The sequence below is a fragment of the Pholis gunnellus genome (genome assembly GCF_910591455.1).
Source record: "Pholis gunnellus genome assembly, chromosome: 9".
Lineage (NCBI taxonomy): Eukaryota > Metazoa > Chordata > Actinopteri > Perciformes > Pholidae > Pholis > Pholis gunnellus.
Window position 1 is genome coordinate 6,614,901 of NC_136535.1, and position 21,804 is coordinate 6,636,704.

At 42.9% G+C, this 21,804-nt stretch overlaps 1 protein-coding gene across 1 annotated transcript; it reads right to left on the reverse strand.

Annotated features, from left to right (window-relative positions):
• Positions 1-82: 82 nt before the first annotated feature.
• LOC306701127 (uncharacterized protein) lies at positions 83-12,353 on the reverse strand. Its single transcript, XM_079166374.1, has 18 exons — positions 12,137-12,353; positions 11,796-11,958; positions 11,524-11,673; positions 9,624-9,784; positions 9,367-9,543; positions 8,981-9,122; positions 8,711-8,898; positions 7,452-7,593; positions 7,078-7,255; positions 5,343-5,550; positions 4,539-4,701; positions 4,021-4,170; positions 3,239-3,399; positions 2,740-2,916; positions 2,354-2,495; positions 1,911-2,098; positions 1,690-1,831; positions 83-1,567 (listed from the first exon to the last, which is right to left on the reverse strand). Exons 1-18 carry the CDS (start codon positions 12,305-12,307, stop codon positions 1,383-1,385), a joined length of 2,988 nt encoding a protein of 995 aa, XP_079022500.1. The 5' UTR covers positions 12,308-12,353; the 3' UTR covers positions 83-1,382.
• Positions 12,354-21,804: the final 9,451 nt, after the last annotated feature.

The following is a 21,804-nucleotide window of genomic DNA, read 5'->3' on the forward strand; positions in this document are numbered from 1 at the left end:
AAATGATCAGGTTTATATCGGCTACAAATATGTACTACATGTTAGGATTAACCCATTTAACAAGATGCTCAGTCAACACCAATTCACTTTATAATAATCTTTATTTCCTGATACATTTTATTAATACAAAATACAGAATGAATAAAAGCATTTGTTAGCTTACGGTTAAAGTACACATGTACATTTGTGTTTGAAAAAACATTAAAAAAGTACTGACTACATAATACAGTTCCACATATAATGCCGTGTACCGGATGTGTTAGTTCCTGGGTCTTATCAACATTTAATAAAACCTGCCATGATAGTTATCGGATCCCCCACTTATGACATGGACCATCCCACTGTTGCTCCGACACAAGACAGATACACTGGAACATGCATCAACACACCGACAGGCTGACGTCGCGGTCGCTCCCTGGATGACCGATGGAATGTGGACGAAACAGTCAGTATTTATTATTTATCAATTCGTAAACAAATTCTTTTAGCGTTTGTATAATGCGATTCATCATTTTTTTCCTGCAAAAGCAACCCCGCAAAAAGTGAGAAAACCTAAGAAAGAAAAGGCCCAAATCAACTCTTTAAATCAACACAAGAAGACGCTGTTTGGAAGATCTCAACATGTGTCAACACAGCGATAATTGTTGGAGAGGCTGTTAACTGTTGAACAAGTGCCCTCTTGTGGCAAAATGTGCCACATGTCAGAGGAACAGAGTGCAAAGTGGACTTTACTGCAGCAATGTGGTGCGAGTCGAGTGCATCTCTGAACACGACTCACATAACTCCAGTATGATGCTAGAGCTTGTTCCTCTTTGAAGGGTGCTATGACAGAACAACTACCCAATAAGCCAGTATTAACTCCAGTATCGAGGTATTAACAGGTAGTTATATATATATATATATATATATATATATCACACAATCTGCTAATTACTAATCTTTATTTGCACTGTGTATTCTGAAGTTGTCCAGCAAAAGAGAAACACCATTGTGACATAAAATCTTTGGTATACATTTAGTAAAAGCTTTAACCCTCGGTTGAATCTTGAGAAGATGACAAAGACGTTCAGAATTTTGGAATAATACTATGACGCTGCAATACAAACACTGAACATGTTGACAGAATATGTATAAACATGATGTGAGCAGGCAAGTATAGATTAGGTTAACTCGTTCAACAAGGCACCGTCTTACATGAGCCCAGGACATTCACATTACACAAATAATAATAATTCCTGTTTAGTTTTTTTTTGCTTTGGCACCACTGAAACCGCTCTGTGCAGTGGGAGGTCAATCTAAAGACCACTGAACTGAGCATTTAGCGGCTGGGTACATGGCAAAACCTCAGAGTTACCGGACAGAGAACTCATATCCAAATACCATTAGCGCCGGGGAGTCGCGATGACATCGTACCTGCGAGGCAGGTTGGCGAAGCTGCTGTACTCGGGGCTGAGATCCACGCTGTCGGGTCCTCCGGGGCAAGAGAAGGTGAAGCGCTGCAGGAGTGACGCCAGGAAGAGGAAGAGCTCCATGCGAGCCAGGGACTCTCCGACACAAGCCCTCTTTCCTGAGAAAGAAACCGGTGAGAATAAGAATACGAGATCAATGGAAGACGATGGTTTGTTCTCTCCCATCACATCAGAGCTCAGAAAGGTGCGGCCATATTTTCTGATTTGCTGAATAATTTACCTGCAGAGAATGGCAGGAAAGCAGGGTTTTGCTTAAAGTTGCCTTCCTGGTCCAGGAAGTGCTGCGGGTTGAAGGACCAAGGGGTCTCCCACTGTTTCTCCTCTTTCAGCACAGAGTGCAACAAGGGGATGATGATCGTAGCCTTTTGAGACGAGACAGTCGTTTTAATATCATCTGGGAAAAAAACGTCGACAACACTTTATGTGACGACATCGGCGTACCTTGGGAATTGTGTAACCCCTGAACGAGATGTCCTGGAGGGCGTAGTGGGGGATGTTCATGGGGACGATATCCATGAGACGCTGGATTTCATGGAGGACTGCGTCCGTAAAGGGGAGGGACTTCTTGTCCACCATGAAGGGACAACGCTGCCGTCCAATCACAGTGTCGATCTCTTGCTGCATGTTCTCTTCAGAATGAAGGAGACACAGCTATTTAACCGCTGCTGAAACAGTTAGTCGATTCATTTACTAGCAAATAGAGTGAAGTACAATGAATGGAGAGGAGGTGGAAAATGCTCCGCTTCATCAGCATTACATGCAACCGGTGACGATCTTGTAAAGTAGAGAGACGTGTTTAAACAAAATATTCCGTGTAAAAGTAATTAGGCTTGTAGAATCTGCACACTGACTTCTACCTTGTTACACAGGTTTCTGGGACCTACCCTGTATTTTGGGGTACTTGATCAGCACAGTCAGTGCAAACCTGAGAGTGGAGCTGGTGGTTTCGGTTCCTGCCAGGTAGAGATTCAGCACTGTTGCCACCAGGTTGTCATGGTGAAACTCGCTCGTGGGAATGTCTTTCTCCTAAAAATACAAAAATACAACCTGCTGCAGGATCACAGTTCAAGATGTTCAGATGCACTGGAGGGAGCTCAGCCGTGCACCTAGCGGACTAAGGTGCTCAGTATTTGCAGAACCGTCTGTTGTTAGAGGGACTATGCGCTTTTGCATCAGTGTTTACGTAAGTGTAACGAGTCAGCATGCTTAACATGTCCACTTTAAATGAAACAAACTCTCAGTTCACATTTCTCCACTTGATGAATCATACCTGATTGAGTCGAGTGAGGAAGCAGTCGATGTAGTCTCTGGGTGATCCGGTGTCCAGTGTGTCCTGGTGCTCCTGGATCTTTTTGATTATGAACTCCTTCAGCTTTTCAATTCTGGCGAAAACTTTGTGCTGTCGACCCGGCAGCCGCTCCATCAACCAAGGGAAGAGATTGTAGAGCTGCGATGGGAGAGAAATCCTATGAATGGCGTGTTTCACAACCAGCCTGCATCTGTCTCTTAAGAAAAGACAAACTGGAAATATATAATCACATTTTTTTTTTTAATAAATATTTGAACGCAGTCTAGCTTTTACCGTGGCCAAGAGACTGCAAAAAAAGGTAGTACGTTCCACTGATTTATGGTTTATACAGAAAAAGCGGATAGCCCAAATCATTTTATAGTACACTCATATAGAGGATATTCTTGAGGGTCTAAAAGAATCTGACTGAGTGAGTATACAAAAACACGTGTAGCTGGGGTTGGGGGTTGCCCCCTCTTACCTGACCAAAGGGACTGCTGCCGAATCTCAGGGTCCCATTGATTATCTGCAGGAGGGACAGGAAGTGCTGGTCGTCGTAGCTGAAGCGTTGGCCGAACACCAAGCAGCAGATCACGTTGGACACGGTGCAGCTCATGAAGTAGGTCGGATCGAAAGGTGTAGCTGGAGGAAAATAATAAAAGTAGAGATGGGGACTTGGTCTTAAGTCTCACACACACATGGTGACTTGAGACTTGTGAGCATCTCTGGGTTTGAGAGGCTGGAGAAATATGTTCATTAACGGTCGCTGTCATTAGTTGGAGACCCAGTGGAATCATACAATATGGTAGAACTCTAACTGTTTGTCTATATCCATTTTTAGGGGGAAAATACAGTTATTTACTGAAAAGGAACATTTTCATTGTGCGTGTTCCTTTTTCATATTGCATTGTAATAGTCTGTTTGAAGTGATCACATACTAAAGAATGAATAGATGGAGGAGTGAGGATAACGGTAGCCTGCATGCGTTGAATACCTTCGGTGTAGCTGTGATGTGTCGTAAGCTGAACGGATGGCAGGCATCGACTTGGACTCGCAAAAGATGACTTGTGAGCTTCTCTGGTGCTCAAAAAAAACCGTTCTGCCTGACTGTTAAAAAAAGCCAGCACCACTCGGAATATTCTGTCCTTCATCTGCTCCATCTTCAGCTTTGCGTTTTGGGTTTTTAGTTATGACCCTGTGTTGTGTATGACTGATGAGAAATACACAAGCGGAGCAAACATACAAGGCAAAACACATGCATACCTTTGGTGTCATCTATGCGGGCCAACAGGTGTGTGCTCTCCTCCTGGATCCACTCTTCCATCCCCTTGCGTCCCATCCCGAAGTCTCTCAGCGTCATCAGGGTGAAGCGCCGCAACTGCCGCCAGCGCTCTCCGTTGCTGATCGCCAAACCTTTGAAGATGCAGAAACGGTAGTTTGGAAGATCCTCACAATGAGTCAGACGCTACAACCACAAGCTATAACATATGAAAGAAACTAAAGAATTATCGCTTCTTCCAGCGGACTGAAACCAAACTCAAAATGGGACCATAAAAAAAAAAAAAAAAAAAAGTAATAGAACAAGAAATAGACTCAGAAAAGCCACTGGGAAATTCAGATAAAACCGTTATTGTTAGATGTGGATACAAGAGAAGAGAGACTTAAAACTTTGGGCCAGAGGAAACCAGCAACACAAGGATTGCAGCCTGGTGTTGAGGACACAGAATGTTGTACTCAAACATATTTCTATGGTACATATCATGACAAATGATCCATAGTACCATAGCCACTGGTAACCCTCATTAAGAAAGGAATAGGTCCTCTGCCAGCGAAGTCATCTGCCTGGTCCACCAGTGCCTCCTTCACAGCGTCATACCCCACCAGGACCACAACGCGCTGAGGGCCCAGGTACACAGTCATCACGGGGCCATAGCTTTTACTGAGCTGGGGAGCAATAAGCATGCATTTGAGTCTTGTACAGACATGCAAGGAACAAAGCAAAGTAAACATACCCGGCGCACTGCAGAGAACAAAACAGAAGCCCTGGGACTCCCAATCACAAAACTACAACTAGAAATGTAGATCTGCAAAAGTAGAGGTAAAGCATGAAATATCATGATTAAACCGTCCAGAACACTATTGGTATCCGTCTACCGAGCATCAGTGATATTGGCGACAAGAGGTGCTTGCTGCTGCATGTATTATATTTATGATTTACCCGTAACCCCCTAACTATGTGACTGTACTTTGGTTCAATACTTCCAATGATTATGTTTAAGACTCCTACAAGTAAACTTATTGCAAACATATAATATCTTCTATAAGTAAACATCCTGTAAACCTATTATAGATTCCATTAGTAAATACATTGTGACTCTTAACATAATTTACATTCTTATCATTGTGAAACTTTTATTCGCCACTAGGGGTGCTATAAATTCTACTACTAATACTTTTTAATACTGAAATTCTCCACAGTACGTCATGGGGACAGGACTGTTGCTTCATAACTATTTATGGAACTCCAGCGAGAATATATGATCACAGACTGGGAAACCAAGAAGTTGTCGACTTCTCATTCTCACCTTTAGCATAGTTTTGAACGGAGCTCTTTTGTCCAGCTGGAGCAGGTTTCCTATGATCGGCAGACCGGACGGTCCTGGAGGTAAACACAAGTGTCCACGGCTCCTCAGTCTGAGCAGCCACAGCAAAGCAGTGCTGAGCCCCGCTAAAAGCAACGTGACAGCCCACTCCATAGCGATGCTACTCTGTCCTCTGCGGTGCACTACGGGTCTTTAGAGCGATCAGCTGATTGTACACAAGTACATGCAGGTGTCAGAGCTGCTGGTCGGACGGTCAAACTTTTGCCGCGATTGGGTGTTGATCTGCGTAAACAGGAAGAGAAACAGAGTTACTTGGAGTAACCCCCGGTCTATGAGTGGGGATCAGATCAGGTCACCAAGAGTGCTGATCTACATCACTATGGATTTAAAAGACAAAGAAATCTTTTTTTCTTGTTCTATTTAATCAATTGTTTGAAATGTTTCAGTTTGTAAACAGTTTGGTCCTACCATTTTATAACTTGGCATGCTTATGTTTGTTTTAAGACAAATGTGCAATTACATTTATATACAATATTATATTTTAATATTATATTATAATATTTTTATGTTTTAATGGATAAGCACACTCATGGTAAGATATACAGGCACAAATGCACTGGTCAAAATTAGATTTTGGGTTATTTTGCTTCCAGAACATGTCTTTTCTCAGACTAGTGGAAATAAAACATCCAGATACACATTTAGGAGTTTATTTGACTACTTTTAATTATGTTTGTCAGTAGATTTCTCCCAAATTCACCAAAAGTTACCATTAGATAATGCATCATTTGTACATTTAAATATACGATTTCAGAAAACTTATAATACACAAAATGATTTACTTATTATGAGTAATTACCTAGGGACGTTTCATGGTGATATTTGTTAGTTATGATTTTTTTTTCGTGTCCTCAAAATGTATACATTTTACAAAACATATCTTTAAGCTGGTTTATCTAAATGAGTTTTTTTCTGAGCCAGAAATCTCCACTTCAGTAGGTCTTACGTACACCAAACTTTCCAGTTTCATTCCTATTCTGAAGGTTTTTAAAGAGGGGTTTGTTCATGTTTGTTCAATCTTGGGCTGATTTACAATGCGTTATTCTTAAAAACATGGTATTTTCTGATTTATTGTGTGATAAAAAGAGATATCCAAGATTCCCTCAGTGAAAACCTTTGACTCTAATATGTCAACAAAATGAGACAAGAATTTCGAACCAAGCTTTATCCAATGTTCAAATTTCTAAGGATTTTGTGTTTGAAAATATTTTTTCTCTTTCAAGGAGTGTTTCAATCTTATGACTTTATTTTAAAGGCAGAGGTTCTACAAAGTGTTTAACAGAGACGATACATTCGATGTCTTCAAGACATAAGTGAGTACATTTCCTCGTTGGTTCTTTCACAGCAGGAAGTGATTCAGTGCCATTTGTATGTATATATATATTCGTATGTATGTACTTTTATAGTAGTAATGTAGCAACACATTTTAATAGCAGTAGAAAGCGTGTTCACAAGTAACACAGGAACAAAGAGTTGAAGACAAAATACATTAAAGGGGATATCATGCCTTCTACAGCAAACATCACCTGTACAGCAAACAATAAAGCAGCCTAAGTGTACGGGGGACTCAGGGGGACTCAGGGGGACTCAGGGGGACTCAGGGTGCTTCAAGCGATGCTCGACGGACGGCCCAGGGGGAGGGAGCACCTCGTCTCACCGCGGCGTGGCGATGATCTGGTACGTGCGAGGCAGATTGGCAAAGCTGCTGTACTCTGCAACGAGGTTTATACTGTCAGGGCCTCCGGCGCAGGAAAAGGTGAAATTCTGCAGCATCGACACCAGGAAGATGAAAAGCTCCATACGAGCCAGAGACTCTCCAACACAGGCTCTCTTCCCTGTGAAGGGACACAATCACAAACATTATTTGAAATATATGACTGCTCGTGAAAGTGAAGGGGCAATGAGCACGATATTTAACACAAAATGTACTCATTAGTCGTGGGCAAACCGCGCTCGCAAACAGAACTATAACGTACAGCACAGAGCCAAACAGGCTTGTTAATGATTTATTAGCTGAAGACCGTGTTTTACCTGCAGCGAAAGGCAGGAATGCTGGATTTTTCTTGAAGTTGTCATTCTGGTCCAGGAAGTGCTGGGGGTTGAAGGACTGGGGAGTCGCCCATTTATTTTCCTCTTTCAGCACAGAGTGCAACAAGGGAACGATTATTGTGTCCTATTGAGACAAAGTAAAAAAGTAACTAAGTCAAATGTATTTATATAGCGCTTTTCACAGACAAAAGTCACAAAGTGCTTAACAGGAGCAATATTTCAAAGATAGACAACATAAATAACACAATGTGACCATACAAGGGCCACTAATTTACAAGAACAGTTAAAACATGAAAATACACAGTAAACAGTGAAATACACAATAAAAACATAGATTAAAAGCAGACCTGGAGCATGAATTTGAACCAAACGCCAGTCAAAACAGGTATGTATTGAGCTGATTTTTAAACAAATTCACATAATCAGCAAACCCGTTGGTGTGCAAGATGAGCGTTCCATAGATTTAGCGCTACTGCCTCAAAGGTTCGGTCACCACAGGTGACATAAAATTGCTGGTAAATAAGGGTGAGCTGGTTCAGCCACATATGCAGGAGTCTGACCGTGTAGTGCTCTGTAAGTGAGAGTGAGAACTTTAAAGTGGATCCTGTACGCTACAGGGAGCCAGTGAAGAGATCTGAGTACGGGGTAATAGACGGTATGTGAGACCGTCTATTTGTCCTAATGAGTAATCTGGCGGCAGCATTCTGGATTGTGCGTTACAATAATCAATGCGAGAAGAGATAAAGGCATGTATGATCTAGTTCAGCTGTTGGTATTACAGATCTCAGTTTACTAATTATTTCTTTGGTGGAATAAACAAGATCTAGACAGCTGCTTCACATGGATTGGTTACATATCACTCATAGACTTCGCAGGTTCAAGTGGGCAGCAGAGGAGAGTGGACCAATACCCTGAAGCAACTTCATCTGGCGCAACAACCAGAACCTCCGTCTTATTAGCATTGAGTTGTAAACAATGTTCTGCCATCCTGTCTTTTAATAGCATTGAGACAGTCTAGGAGCCGAGATAACCTGAAAGCCTCACTGGGTTTGAAGGAAAGACGGAGTTGAATATCATCCGCATATAAATGATACGCAACATTATAACTTTTTATAATCTGTCCCAAAGGTAACAAATATAAAGAAAATAAGAAGACAAGACATGATGTTAGTGTAATAATGCCCTTTTTTCCCCTCTCTAATCTCGAACATTATATCTCGGGATCGCCAATGGGCCAATACCTTGGGAATTGTGTAACCCCGAAAAGAGATGTCCTGGAGTGCGTAGTGAGGGAGGCCGAAGGGGACAAGGTCCAAAAATCGCTGCACCTCATGGACAACTGCATCTGTGAAGGGGAGGGACTTCCTGTTCTCCATGCTGGGAGCACAGCCTTGTCCAATCACAGTGTCAATCTCCTTCTGCATTTTCTCTGTACAGGACAAAAATACACGAAAACATTTTATGTGGAACAGGTAAGGTAAGATGACTGCGTCCTCCGTTCGGGGACCTACCTTGTATGTTTGGGTATTTGATCAGCACACTGAGGCCATATCTGATGGTGGAGCTGGTGGTTTCCGTTCCTGCCAGGAAGAGGTTCAACACTGTGGAGACCAAGTTTTCATGGTGGAACTCGGTCTTGGGATTGTCCTTTTCCTGAGAGAACAAAGTGTTAAAAGTGCCATTAGATGCGCAACAGTTTAAAAAGACATTTTAAGCAACAGGTGGCAGAAGCCCACTTGGGCATATGCTATGTTAGAATTGGATCATTTGAATAATTATACAGTTTTATTCCAGAAATTAGATCCATTCTTAGCAGCCATATGCTAAAAGTTATTTTACAAAGGAGTTTTAAGATTTAAGTCCAGGATGAACGTTATGGTCTACATAGATTTCCCACCTGACTGATTCGGAGGAGAAAGCAGTCAATAAAGTCCCTCGGGGAGCTGGGGTCCAGTGTCTCTTTGTGCTCTTGGATCTTCATGTCGATGAACTCTCTCAACTTCTCAACTTTGGCAAAACAAGTGTGCTGGGGGCCGGGCAGATGCTCCATGACCCAGGGAAAGATGTTGTACAACTGTGGGATGATAAAGAAATGTGTATATAGAAGATCATGTGAAAACCAGACTTTAAAATGATGGACTATCAGCCGCTTACCTGGCCGACAGGGCTGTTCAGGAACTTTAAAGTATCAGCTATGATGCTGAGGAGGTTCAGGAACTTCTTGTCCTCGTACCCGAAGCGTTCGCCAAACACCAGGCAGCAGATCACATTGGACACGGTGCGGCTCATCAGGAACGTGGGGTCAAATGGCTTGTCTGGAGGAGAAGAGGGAAACCTAAATGGACTCATCTATTAAAGGAAAGTCCACTGAGAAGACGTTTCCTCTGCCATGTAAATGTTTTTCTTAGCTGGGGTTTTGCAGCTCACTTTGGACGTTTTAACAACCACCTGTCAACAGTGACCAGAGAGAAATGTTTGTATCTTTAAATGATCATTTATTTTATTTTTTTCAACTTGGGTTCTGCCATGTCAGTGTTTTTGAACTGCCTGAAGCATTGAACACAGCCTGTACACAGGGCCTGTGAGACAACCTTTTTCATTTGAGACTCTTCTTCAATCATTTACTTTTATTGATCTATATGAAATGTCAAAACATTCATTGAAAGTACTATCTAAATTCATGTAAATATGTTGATATATGTTGATGTGTAATCCGAGCTTCTCCATTCTTTGTTTGCATGACCGGACCGGATGCACGCTTTCATTGCATGTCAGTGCATGTGAGCGTGCAACAGCAGCAGCAATTGCACTGCACCTTACTGCTTCTTCTTGCACTTCTGGTTAGATGCTAAAACTGCATTTCGTTGTCCTAGTACTTGAATCTCATCTCATCATCTCAATTACAATTGAAAACACTGCTCTGTCCATCAGCATTGTCGGGGAAGCGTAGCACCCAAACACTTCTAGCTCCGCAAACACTTTGGCCATAGTTTGCACTGTCAGCCGCCGGCTCAGCTGTCGCCATGTTGAGAGCCATTGAGAGGCAATCAAAAATGCTGTCAATCTCGTCTATAGCGCCTTTAAATGCAGTTTAAAATGCTCTAGTTGGAATCTTCAAGCTGTCAGTGAAGCTTCACTGGTTTAGTGGGTTACGTAACACATTCTGTGTTTACTTTGCACAAACCGCCGTCAGACAGAGATAAGGATTAAAGAGTGTATAGCTGAAGCAAGTGAGATAAACACACCGAGCAATCCAACAAAGCAACGCACTCTCTCTTCAGTTGTTGACCAATTTCATGCATTATTCTTTATGTCGGCTCTGTGTATTTCGTTCAGGCTCCATCTGATGGTCAGTATTCAGACCTGTATGTCATGTGCAGACATGCATAAGGCGTTGTGATTGATAAGGGTTTTTCTTTTGTTCTCAGTGTATCTCAGTTAACAAGTGTAAAAGATTCCATCTTTTTTGGTCACATTTCTTTTACTGTCCTTTAACATGGGCGTCAGAAACTCTTTGGGACTGAAGCTGTGATTCAGGGCAGCACAAAGTAAACTTAAAGGGAAAATCTGCCACCATTTCTGTGGATGTGCAATCAGCATTGTGTAGCCAATTCAAGCAATTCTTTAGTTTGTGCTATATTGATCAAGAAAGCTGAGTTCGCAGCTGTTTTTTCTGCTCCCGGTGCCGTCATTTGACGTAGTTACATTACATTACATTACAGTCATTTAGCAGACGCTTTTATCCAAAGCGACTTACAATAAGTGTATTCAACATATTCAAGAGAACTACTAGTCACCAGAAGTCATAAGTGCATCTCCTTTTTTAAACAAGCATCTAAGAGCATAAACCAGAGCCAAAGTACAGTGCATAAACAAACTAATATGAATACAATAAGTGCTAAGTGGTTAGAGTTAGAGGCAAAGGACAAACTCCAGTTCATTCTGAGGAATGCATTGCTTCAATTGACTACATTTACAAATAAGTGCAATAATCCCGTTTCACATCAACCCTGTGTGAAACGTATGCTCTCAAAAACAACAGCTGCAAACACACCTTTGAATGACTCTATGCGGGCCCTCAGGTGTGTGCTCTCCTCCTGGATCCACTCCTCCATCGCCTTGCGTCCCATCCCAAAGTCTCTCAGGGTCGACAGTGTGAAACGTCGCAGTTGGCGCCAGCGCTCCCCGTTGCTGATCCCCAAACCTGAACAAAAAAAAAGAAATGTGCCACTTGTTGACCAACTGGAGCCAGAGACATGCGTGCACGGAAAGCAGTGGAGGAAAACCACCGATCCCTTGACAGAGACGACAGTGTCTCAAAGTTACCGTAGCCCTTGGTCATTTTTATCAGGAATGCCAGTGGCCCTCTGCCTGTGAAGTCGTCTGCCTGGTCCACCAGAGCCTCCTTCACCGCGTCATATCCCACCAGAAACACCACCCGCTGCCAGCCCAGGTAGAGGGTCATCACAGGACCGTGGGTTTCACTGAGCTACAAGGAGACAGGATTTTTAGGGTCATAAACGGTCTGATTCAAATGTAACTATTTTTGTGCAAAAGTCAACGAGTTCAATTCATCAGCATGGCTGACCAGAGTAATAACATCTCAGATGTCGGGATAAGGTATTACACAACATTAAATCAATGTAAATGTTGCAGGAAATTCTTACCTTGACAATGCTTTTAAAAGGGACATTTTTGTCCAGTTGCAGCAGGTTTCCTATGAGAGGAAGTGCAAAGGGTCCTGGGGGCAACCGATACGTCCTGCTGTTTCTGACACTAAACAACCACAGCAGAGCTAAGATCAGCCCCGCCAGGATCACTGTTGCAGAAAGGTCCATGGCGCTTTTTTCGCCTCGTCTTCTCGACTCTTAGCTGGTCGGCAGATCTCTCTTATACTCTTCTTTCTGAATGGTTTATTTTTAACAGGGAGTTGGCAGGGGTGCTGCATTGGGACACAGGTGAGTCATGTGACTCTGTGTGCTTTAGTGCACCTTCACCTGCTTATTTCTTATTAGTGGCTTGGAGCCAGAGAGAAACAAACAAACACCTGACTTGAATTATACGGACAATAAGTAATTTTCTTCCTCTCTCGTCCCCCAAATTGATGTTGAAGAAATTGACAAGAAGGAATAAAAGTGTATATATATATATATAAAAAAAAAAAATTGAAACCAGGAGGCCAACAAGAGGCCAGCAGTCGTGGCTGGATCAACAGGCTTTTGATCCAAATATTGGTTGAATTTATTTGATGTTAGGAAACAAACTACGTCTGCACTGTAGCTCCAGTCATTGTGGTGTAAAGAAAATGAAGCCTGGTGCCTTTTTGCCGTATTACACAACGCATACAGCAGTCAAACACACCTACATACAAAGTGGCCGAGTGGAAATACTCATCACTGAAACAGCCTTTTCCTATTTTCAGCCAGAAAACTGATAAATTGATCATCACAGAGATTTACCATGCGCCCTGCACTCAAATCAAAAATGTAATTTAACATAACATAGGGTATGTGTAAGTCAGGTGAGTGGAGCTTCAGCGTGTTAAACGGTTATGTAACACATTCTACTTAGCATGCCATCAGAAGATGAGAATTTATAGATCCGATTGAGGAACAAATGTGCAGAGCAAAGCTCCAACTAAGCTTTGACGCTCTTTCGACTGAAAGCCTATTGCTCTATGTATTCGCTCAATATTCAGATCCACACTTTTGTTTAGCTGCTACTCTCTCTTAGCATCTAACTTGTGAGGTCACAGTTTATTTCTCCTGCAGATGTCTGAGGCGTTGGCTCGTGTTGAGTTTGATTGGATTTGGTCAATTCGCATCAAATCTGTAAGAATTGCGAGTGGATTTACAACGACAGCTGGAAACACCTTTGAATGTAGCCGCGTGTTCAATCTTCTCCCAGATCCACATTCTGTTGCATCTATCCCATAATCCTTTTGTGATGCCAAAACCTGATTGTGTTGACTGTGGAGAGAAAATGACATTATACTGAGTGAACTTTACAATTGAAAACTCTGACAGGTTCCCTGTGTGAGAAGACATTGTGTCCGTTCTCTGGTTTTAAGTCTGGCACTGGTTCCCTCGACAAAACGGCGATAGGATTTTGGATTATTGCAGAAAATAAGCCCTGTAGCAAACAGACGCTCATGATACTTACTTGGTTTATTCAGCAAGATAATCGTCACAAATGAACGCCACTTTTATGATTATCTAGTAAGCTAAAGGCCGACTAGTGTTCTAGTGATGACGTTTTGTCGTCTCATTGAGACACTTTTTTAAGTAAAAGCTTCAAATGCTGACTCCTGTCCAGGTTTTGGGACTCATTCTTGCAGTGCACTACTTTTTCGACAGTCTCTGGCTTTGTATATGAACAATGTTTTTGTATATATTTGACAGGAAGTTGGTATGAATTTCACTGAACTGGACCAAGACTGCAGGGATCCATATTATAAAACCTTAAACCGATGTAATTATTAATAGCCAAACTGACGTCCAGTGGGTCATTTCTCTAGTTTTATATAAAATAAGATTAGCACTGGTTTACTCAACAAAATGCCAGTGGGATTTTTACCATTGGCATTTTGGATTATTGCAGAAAATAAGCTCTGTGGCGAACACAAGTTCATCATATTTACAAGCTATTTCAGCAAAATAATCCGAACAAATGAACTACAGCACAGTCGCATGACTTCACGTCACCACCACTAAACTAAAGGCGGACTTGTGTTCTTGTGATGATGTTTTGTAGTTTCACTGAGACACTTGTTGGAAACCGCCTCTTTTAAGACACATAAAAGCTACAAAATGCTGACTCATTTCCAATTTTGGGACTCATGCCTGCAGCGTTCTACTGTCTTTGTACAGTGGAACAGGGGCGTGAGGATTTATTTCCCTAAATCCTTCTGCACAAGTGTTTCTAATGTAGAAAATAGGATTTATAAAACAGTGCTGTGGTTCCAAGCTCATTACAGCTGATTCATATTGAAGCAAACAACAACCAACCAGAGATTGCAGTATTCAGTGACGTGAGAATCGCAAGAAGAAGTTACAATCATTAGATGTCTTGAATAGTAGGAACAAATGTGTATGTTTAGGCCTATATCTCATGAATAATTCATACATTTAACAGGAAGTTGGTAGGAGCACGACATTTTGTGAAAGCTGTACTGAGGTGTAATAGCATAGGTTTTGGTTAATTATGTAAAGTGAGAATATATAAGAATCTGAGCACAATATCAACTTTAAACTAGATTTGAATTCATTTTAAAGCTTTAAAGACAGAGACGCAACACCCACCCGTGCTTTAGTTGTGCACATTCTCAAACGTGAATTTTAAAAAAGTATTGAGCAACAAGGCTTTACATAACAGGCATCATATGAAATATACAAGTGATGTATGTGGTTAAAAAAAAGAAAAAGACAAGATGATCAAAAATGACTTCAAAGCAGAAATATTCATTGTAGGAGGGGAAATCTTCCCTTGTATCGGACAAAGGAAGACAGCAAGAAGGCTTGCTCCATCTTTCACTCAGTGGTTTGTGAGCAGAATGTTGATCTCAGCACTTATCGCCCATTCCGGTGTACAAACCGAGAGTGGATTCACAACACATATACACAAGTCCACGTCCAGCAGCACCTGGGATATAAACCCAAGAGACTATTCTTCATAGAAGCCATTCAGCCCCCCCCCCCCCTTCTCTATTGTGCTGGTCTGCTCCATCATCCCTCCTCTCCAAGCCTCAAATCTCGGCCCTGCCGTCTGCACGGGCCGCTCAGCAAACACCAGATGGATGTAGAGAAGAAAAAAAAAATGCACGGTCATGGTGATAGCAGGATTTATTTAGAGCTCACCTTTGGAATGCATTTCAGGTTATGTGCAGGCGGTGGGTAATGGAGGTCATTTCTGAAAGTGGGGCAAAAGCAAAGTGCCAATGAAATGGAGAGAATGATGAGGAGAGAATATTCACAGAGGTCAAACTTTAAAAAACAAACAAAATATAAAGTAGAAAATGAACACAGCGACGAGAGACAATGAGCGGAGAAACACAGCCTCACAAACATCTGTCACTAACGTCTGTCTGGAATCATTCCTCTGCTCCCTCAGCCGTCCTGTGGCATGGAAAGACTGACACTGACAGTGCTCGAGAGTCAAGGTCATGAATGATTACCTGAGGAGCATGGGCACAAGGCCAGGAAGAACACCTTCATTCATTTATAAACTAGACGCGTCGATAACAAACGAGTGATTACTTGATGCCCTTGTGTTATAAAAGGGAATACCACAAAAGGATGAGAAGAAAGGGTTTCTCAAACAGTCTCTCTCTCTCTCTCTCTCTCTTTCGCGTCAAAACTAAAAAGCAAATCCTCCACAGTCAAATGCATCAAAGTCGGAGTCCCCCTCGAAGTCGAAGCTGTTGAAGTGGGGGGAGTCGACGTCCTGGCTGCAGGCGTGGAAGGAGCCTCCCGCGGGGAGCTCGGAGAAGCCCCCCCCGCCGTGAGCGATCTCCGGGGCTCTGCTGGCGAGGGGGGAGGACGGGGAGCAGGAGTTGAGGTAGCCCAGGGCGGAGGAGGCCGCCGCCCCTCCCATCAGCAGGCACACCGCCCTCACCGCCCGGGCGTCGCTGCTGTTGCCGTGGCGAAGACAATCCGACGTGCGGTGAGGGGGGGCCCCGGAGACGCTGCGCAGGGGCCGCCGGGGTCCACCCACTGTAGAAGTAATTTGAAACAATTATGAGCAATACATATTACTGGATATAATTAAATATATGAATTCTTTTTTTTATTATTATTAAAAAACACAAAATGAGTGATTTATCCAGACTGTGTCAGCCATTCCCCTTTAATCTGAGACACGTGGGATCAAGTAGCAGCGAGCGACCGCTTTGGACTCAACATACACACTAATATCAGCCGTAATATATTAGTTCATCAACTAATGATGAGCCACTTTCCAATAGTGTCTGTGTTCATCAGATCACATCAAGAGCTAAGAGCGGCAGGTGAAGAGTGTAAACCCTTTGAAATAAAGAAGTAACAAAGTAAGTAAGTAAATAAATGAATAATAGTATAATGGTGATAATAATAATAGTATTTTACTAGTCCTTGTTAAATAAACTTCTGTGTGTTTCTTTATGCCATAAATGTCGCCAAATCATTGAATGTGTTTCTCTTATGTTCTATTTACATGTTGCACTTTTTCCCCCCTAAACGCAACCTTTGAGTTGTTTCAGTTGTTCTCTTTGTTTGCTTTTTTTTTCTCCCTCTAAAATGACGTGTGTGCATTGAGCTCTCTCAGCCACCGTACTACACGCCCTCATGCAGCTCTATGTTGGGAGTCGTTACATCTGGATGACCTGATGGCGGACCTTGGCTTTGGCCTCTGTCTTTGAAGGAGCCTCCCCGCTCCGTGACTCGAGACAGGGGAGGGGTGCCCTCGCTGACCCTGGGCGACCCGGGGTCTTTGTCGCTGGAGGAGTCGGGCAGCGGGTCTCTGTCGGTGATGCAGGGGGTGATGCTGCGCTGTCTCTGCAGGGTCAGGGGTGACATGACGCCCTAGAGAATATGAATAAGAACAGTAGATATTACACGTGTTGTGAACATTGTTTTTCAGATATTCTTAGAAACCGTATGTAGAAACACACTACTGGAACTGAGAGGTGAGGTGTTGGGACGATGACGAGGCTGAATGAGGCGAAAGCACGCAGGAGGACAAGAGTCAAGTCGAAACTGCCGACTCACCTCTCTCACTTTCCTGATCAAGTTCAGCCACAGACTGTGAAAGGTCAAATAAAAAGTGGGAGTCATTATGTTTGAACCAGATCCAGGCCTGCAGAGTCTTTATGGGGACACAAGAGAAGGTGCAGTATTGTCCCTGATAGCCCTGTGCAGTAAACATGTCTGATAACGAATGGGGCAAAGGACATGAATCCTGTGTGTGTGTGTGTGTGTGTGTGTGTGTGTGTGTGTGTGACAGAGCGAGAGAGAGACTCACTTGCAGTCCTCTGGGTTTTCAGTGAGAAGCAGCAGGAACTTGTTCTGCGGCAGGATGAGGGCGAAGCAGCAGTCCCTCCTGCCCCCTGGAGGCAACCTGGGCAGGTCGAGGATTTCCCGGCCCTCTGCGATGGACTCGCAGTTGGTCTGCAGTGCGACCACCTGGTCCGGGGGGGACTCTGCGTCGCGGCACACCAGCAGGCTCCCCTCCAGGGTCAGCACGAGGTACTTCTCCTTCCACTGCTTAAACATGAAGCCCCCTGCGGACACACAAGAGAAACGGAGGCCGTATTATTGTTTGTTTGTTTTTGCTTGTGTTATCTTGAGCGACAGAAGATAAGCTGTGGATGAAAGGTGACGTGAACATTTTGACTTGCTTTGAGCTCGATGCTAATGCTGGCATGTAGTGTGTTTGGTATCATTTTGACCACGTTCACTACACCGAGACAGCGAGCGACACGTCCAAGAAGATGATCGGTCATCTTTGAAATGACTGCCCATTTTACAGAAGCCTGTCCTGTGTCAGCATAGTGGAGACTTTGTGATTGTTTACCATTTTCTGTCATTTGTATTTTTTCGGCATCAAAAACATCTGGAATTTTGAAAGGTTCACTTGATGCTGAGGCCTCCTTTAGTTTCTTGTGAGTTGATAACATGTTTGGAAGCTGCTTGACTGCACTCTATAATGATAAAACATCATTATGAATACACATACAGTGACCAATACAGTGCACATTAATACAAAAACACAACAGCACAAACCACAGCCTCAAAAACATGACCTCACACTGAATAATCCCATCTCTGTCAACAACGGAATTTAGCATTTGTAAAATAGCAGTTGTTTAACACTGGACAAGAGGTGCTTCTTCAGCAGGAAATAATCTGTAGCAAACATGGTGCTGCTTGAATGTAAACTTGAATATGAAAATGACAAATAGGAAAAGGAAAAGGCAACTACACGCGCCCTGAAAATCCAAAATATCGAGCACAGAGCTGCGTGTATGAAAGTTACATGTCAATAATCATAATATAAATCTCCTTGTTTCCGGACCGTTTAGGGCAACGTTAACTTGTATCAATAAAATGAGAAGCCTCTGTTTTTAAAACACGATGCCGTTAGATTGTAAGTGTCCCAGACGGCCGTCCACGCTGTAATAACGGTAATAGATGGGCAGCGCACGTTGATGATCGGGGGAGATCTGCTTTATTTCTCCACACAGAGGATTAGAGATGAACAGGTGAGTTTCGTATTTCACTATTAGAAGTTCACAGTTAAGAGAGAAAGATTTTTCATTTTCAATCTGAACTGCTGACATAGAAAGCTGTATCTTCTGCCTCTGTCCCCTGAGCCCCCATGACGCCACTATCAAATAAATCCAATGAGATATGAAACAGATGTAACATAAGCACAAAGAAATTAGATGTTGGCTGAGTCCTGCAGTCTGACTTGGCTTTGTGAGTGAACATCTCGTCATTCTGTTAAAGAAAAGAGAATACACATCTGGGAGCGATGATATCACACAAAGTGACTCTCAGATCGGTGCCACTCCTCTTCCAGTTGGAGTGTTGATCTGAGGCAGTTTTCCTCTTCACTCATTGTTCTTCGAGGAATAAATACCAAATATGTATTAGTCCATGTGGGGGGGATATAACAAGCACAAGTCTAAAAGTGTCAACTGAAGATGACGTCCTTCAAGAAGTGTAATCATTTGTTTTCATTTTGGCTGTCGATGTTGGAAGAGAAGTACAACTGATCTTTAGCTGTCTGCTTGTGTTGCACTGTGCATTCCAGTAACCTATATTTAATGGTACAACAAGACAAAATGTATGTTATGGAATGAGCACAAACATGAAGCAAACAACAACGGCCCGTTGCTGAAGGCCGAGAAGAACTGCACACGGTTGAGGGAGTCAAAGCAGGCTTACCGTATTTCCTGAGGAAGCCCCGATGGATGCCCGCCGCACTCATGCCTGTGTTCATCGCAGCAACAGGGACTAAATGACAGGCAGAGCATTAGATACTGAAAATAGGATGAGAAAGAAAGAGGGGTGGGGGGAGAGAGAGAGAGAGAGAGAGAGAATAATCCCCACTATTTAGGCCTTCCTTCCTTAAACCCGGGCTGTTGTGACTGGAATTGGAACCGTCCCCGCTTATGCACACGTGAACATCATACGAGCGTAAAAGCCAAAATAATCATAACAGCGATGGATAAATCCCACCGCAGAGATCACGATGATTTTCGTGGCGGCCATCGCCAGATGTCACGCTAGACTCTTCCCCCGATTCGTCTCCTCTCTTAGGAAAAGCACGCGCAGACCTTTAAGCCTCTGTTTGCGGTCTTGCGCGCGACATATGGGCGATTCGTAATAACTTATCATTAAACTGCCATCAAACCGTTGTGTCCCAGTGTATCTACGGGACCTTGGACGGCCTCCAGACCAGGGCACGGGTCACCTCCCTGCTCAAGCAGATTAAAACAGAGGGATTATTATTGCTGCACAGCTGGAGGCCTGTTGTTGCAGTGTGCTGGATAGGCCCAACCAAGATTTGTAATCTACTCAGACCTGGGATATATGTGCCCTCACACAAGCAGCAACCGCCAAGATATTAACAAAATGTTTAAATCATGGATCCAAGCGGGATTAAACGCCACTCATTGTGTTGGCATGCGCTTGTTCATCATAATGAGGATAATATTATATAACACGAGGGATCTAGGAGAAACACCAACACACCAGAAGCAAATCCTCACCGAGGTCGCTGAACGGGATCGATACAGAAGCGACATACCTCAAGATCGTTTACTTCGGATCTTTGGAAGCACACATGTCCCGCCTGTTTACTGTAATCCAGTTCATTTTCTTTAGGGTTTGGGACATAAAAGTGCTGCCTATTATAACATATTTCCCTAGGACACCCCCAGAAGTGTCTTCAACAGAACGCAAATGGACTTTTTCTTTTGGACTTTGGCTTATTGTAGAAAATAATTGATTTCTGTGGGAGAACACAGAGGCCAAAGAACAAAGGAAAATGCGCCGGTACATGTAGTGAATGACTGACTGGGGAAGTGGGAACAGGTGAGCAGGAGGTCCAGACAGCACAGTGCTAGGGACAGGTGAAACTAGTCAGGGCGGGGCAGCCAATCAAAACCGGCGGGAAAACACACACACACACACACACACACACACACACACACACACACACACACACACACACACACACACACACACACACACACACACACACACACACACACACACACACACACACACACAAAGGCAGGAAGTGAAGTGATCTGAAGCGAGTGGAGAGGTGAGTAGTAAAATAATAATATGAATGAAACAAAAGAAAACATGTCAGCTGGTTGAGACAGAAATGCACTTCCTCCCGACGATGTAAAACATCCAATGAAATAAGGTACATTAAGTCTAATTTAGAAATCTGCTTTTATACTAACGAAGGTTGGTTTACTGGTGTCACAGTGTTAAAGGAATCATGCAGCACTCACTTGGAAACACTTTTAATAGACTGCGAACCATTTTATTCACCGCGGGGGTTTTCCTCATTCATTCAGGTCGGTGTTTACATCCTCAGGCCTGTGTGAGTGAGGCGCTCCAACACCTGGCTGAGCAGATCACCAACATGGAGCACAGACATCCGGACTCCCTGCTCATTGTTCTTGGGGACTTCAACAGAGCAAACCTCAGCAAAGAACTGCCAAAATACAGACAACATATTGAGTGTAGCACCAGGGACAAAAACACACTGGGCCACTGTTACACTGTAATATGTATATATATATATATATATATATATACAGGACTGTCTCAGAAAATTAGAATATTGTGATAATCCCCATACGTGTGATTTAGTTTACTGAACCAAGCTGAGTGTTTTTCAAGGCTCAGGAAACCCTTGCAGGTGTTTCGAGTTAATTAGACGATTCAAGTGATTAGTTGAATACCCTACTAGTATACTTTTTCATGATATTCTAATATTTAGAGATAGGATATTTGAGTTTTCTTAAGCTGTAAGCCATAATCAGCAATATTAAAAGAATAAAAGGCTTGCAATATTTCAGTTGATTTGTAATGAATCCAGAATGCATGACATTTTTGTTTTTTTAATTGCATTATACAAAATAAAGAACTTTATCACAATATTCTAATTTTCTGAGACAGTCCTGTATATAAGGATGCATATCATTCAGTCCCCCTGCAGCTTTGGCACTCTCTGATCACTGTCTGGTCCATCTTCTCCCGACCTATGGCAGAGATTAAAATCCGCAACGCCTGTGGTGAAGACTGTGACGAGATGGACCAACGAGGCAAAGCTG

Excerpts from the sequence above, each read along its gene's own strand:
- LOC306701127 (XM_079166374.1), bottom strand. The coding sequence starts at position 12,307 with ATGGACCTTTCTGCAACAGTGATCCTGGCGGGGCTGATCTTAGCTCTG. Across the intron at positions 7,594-8,710 it reads GGGGTTACACAATTCCCAAG|GACACAATAATCGTTCCCTT; the intron begins GTATTGGCCCAT and ends TTGTCTCAATAG. Across the intron at positions 2,917-3,238 it reads GCAGCAGTCCCTTTGGTCAG|CTCTACAATCTCTTCCCTTG; the intron begins GTAAGAGGGGGC and ends CTCCCATCGCAG.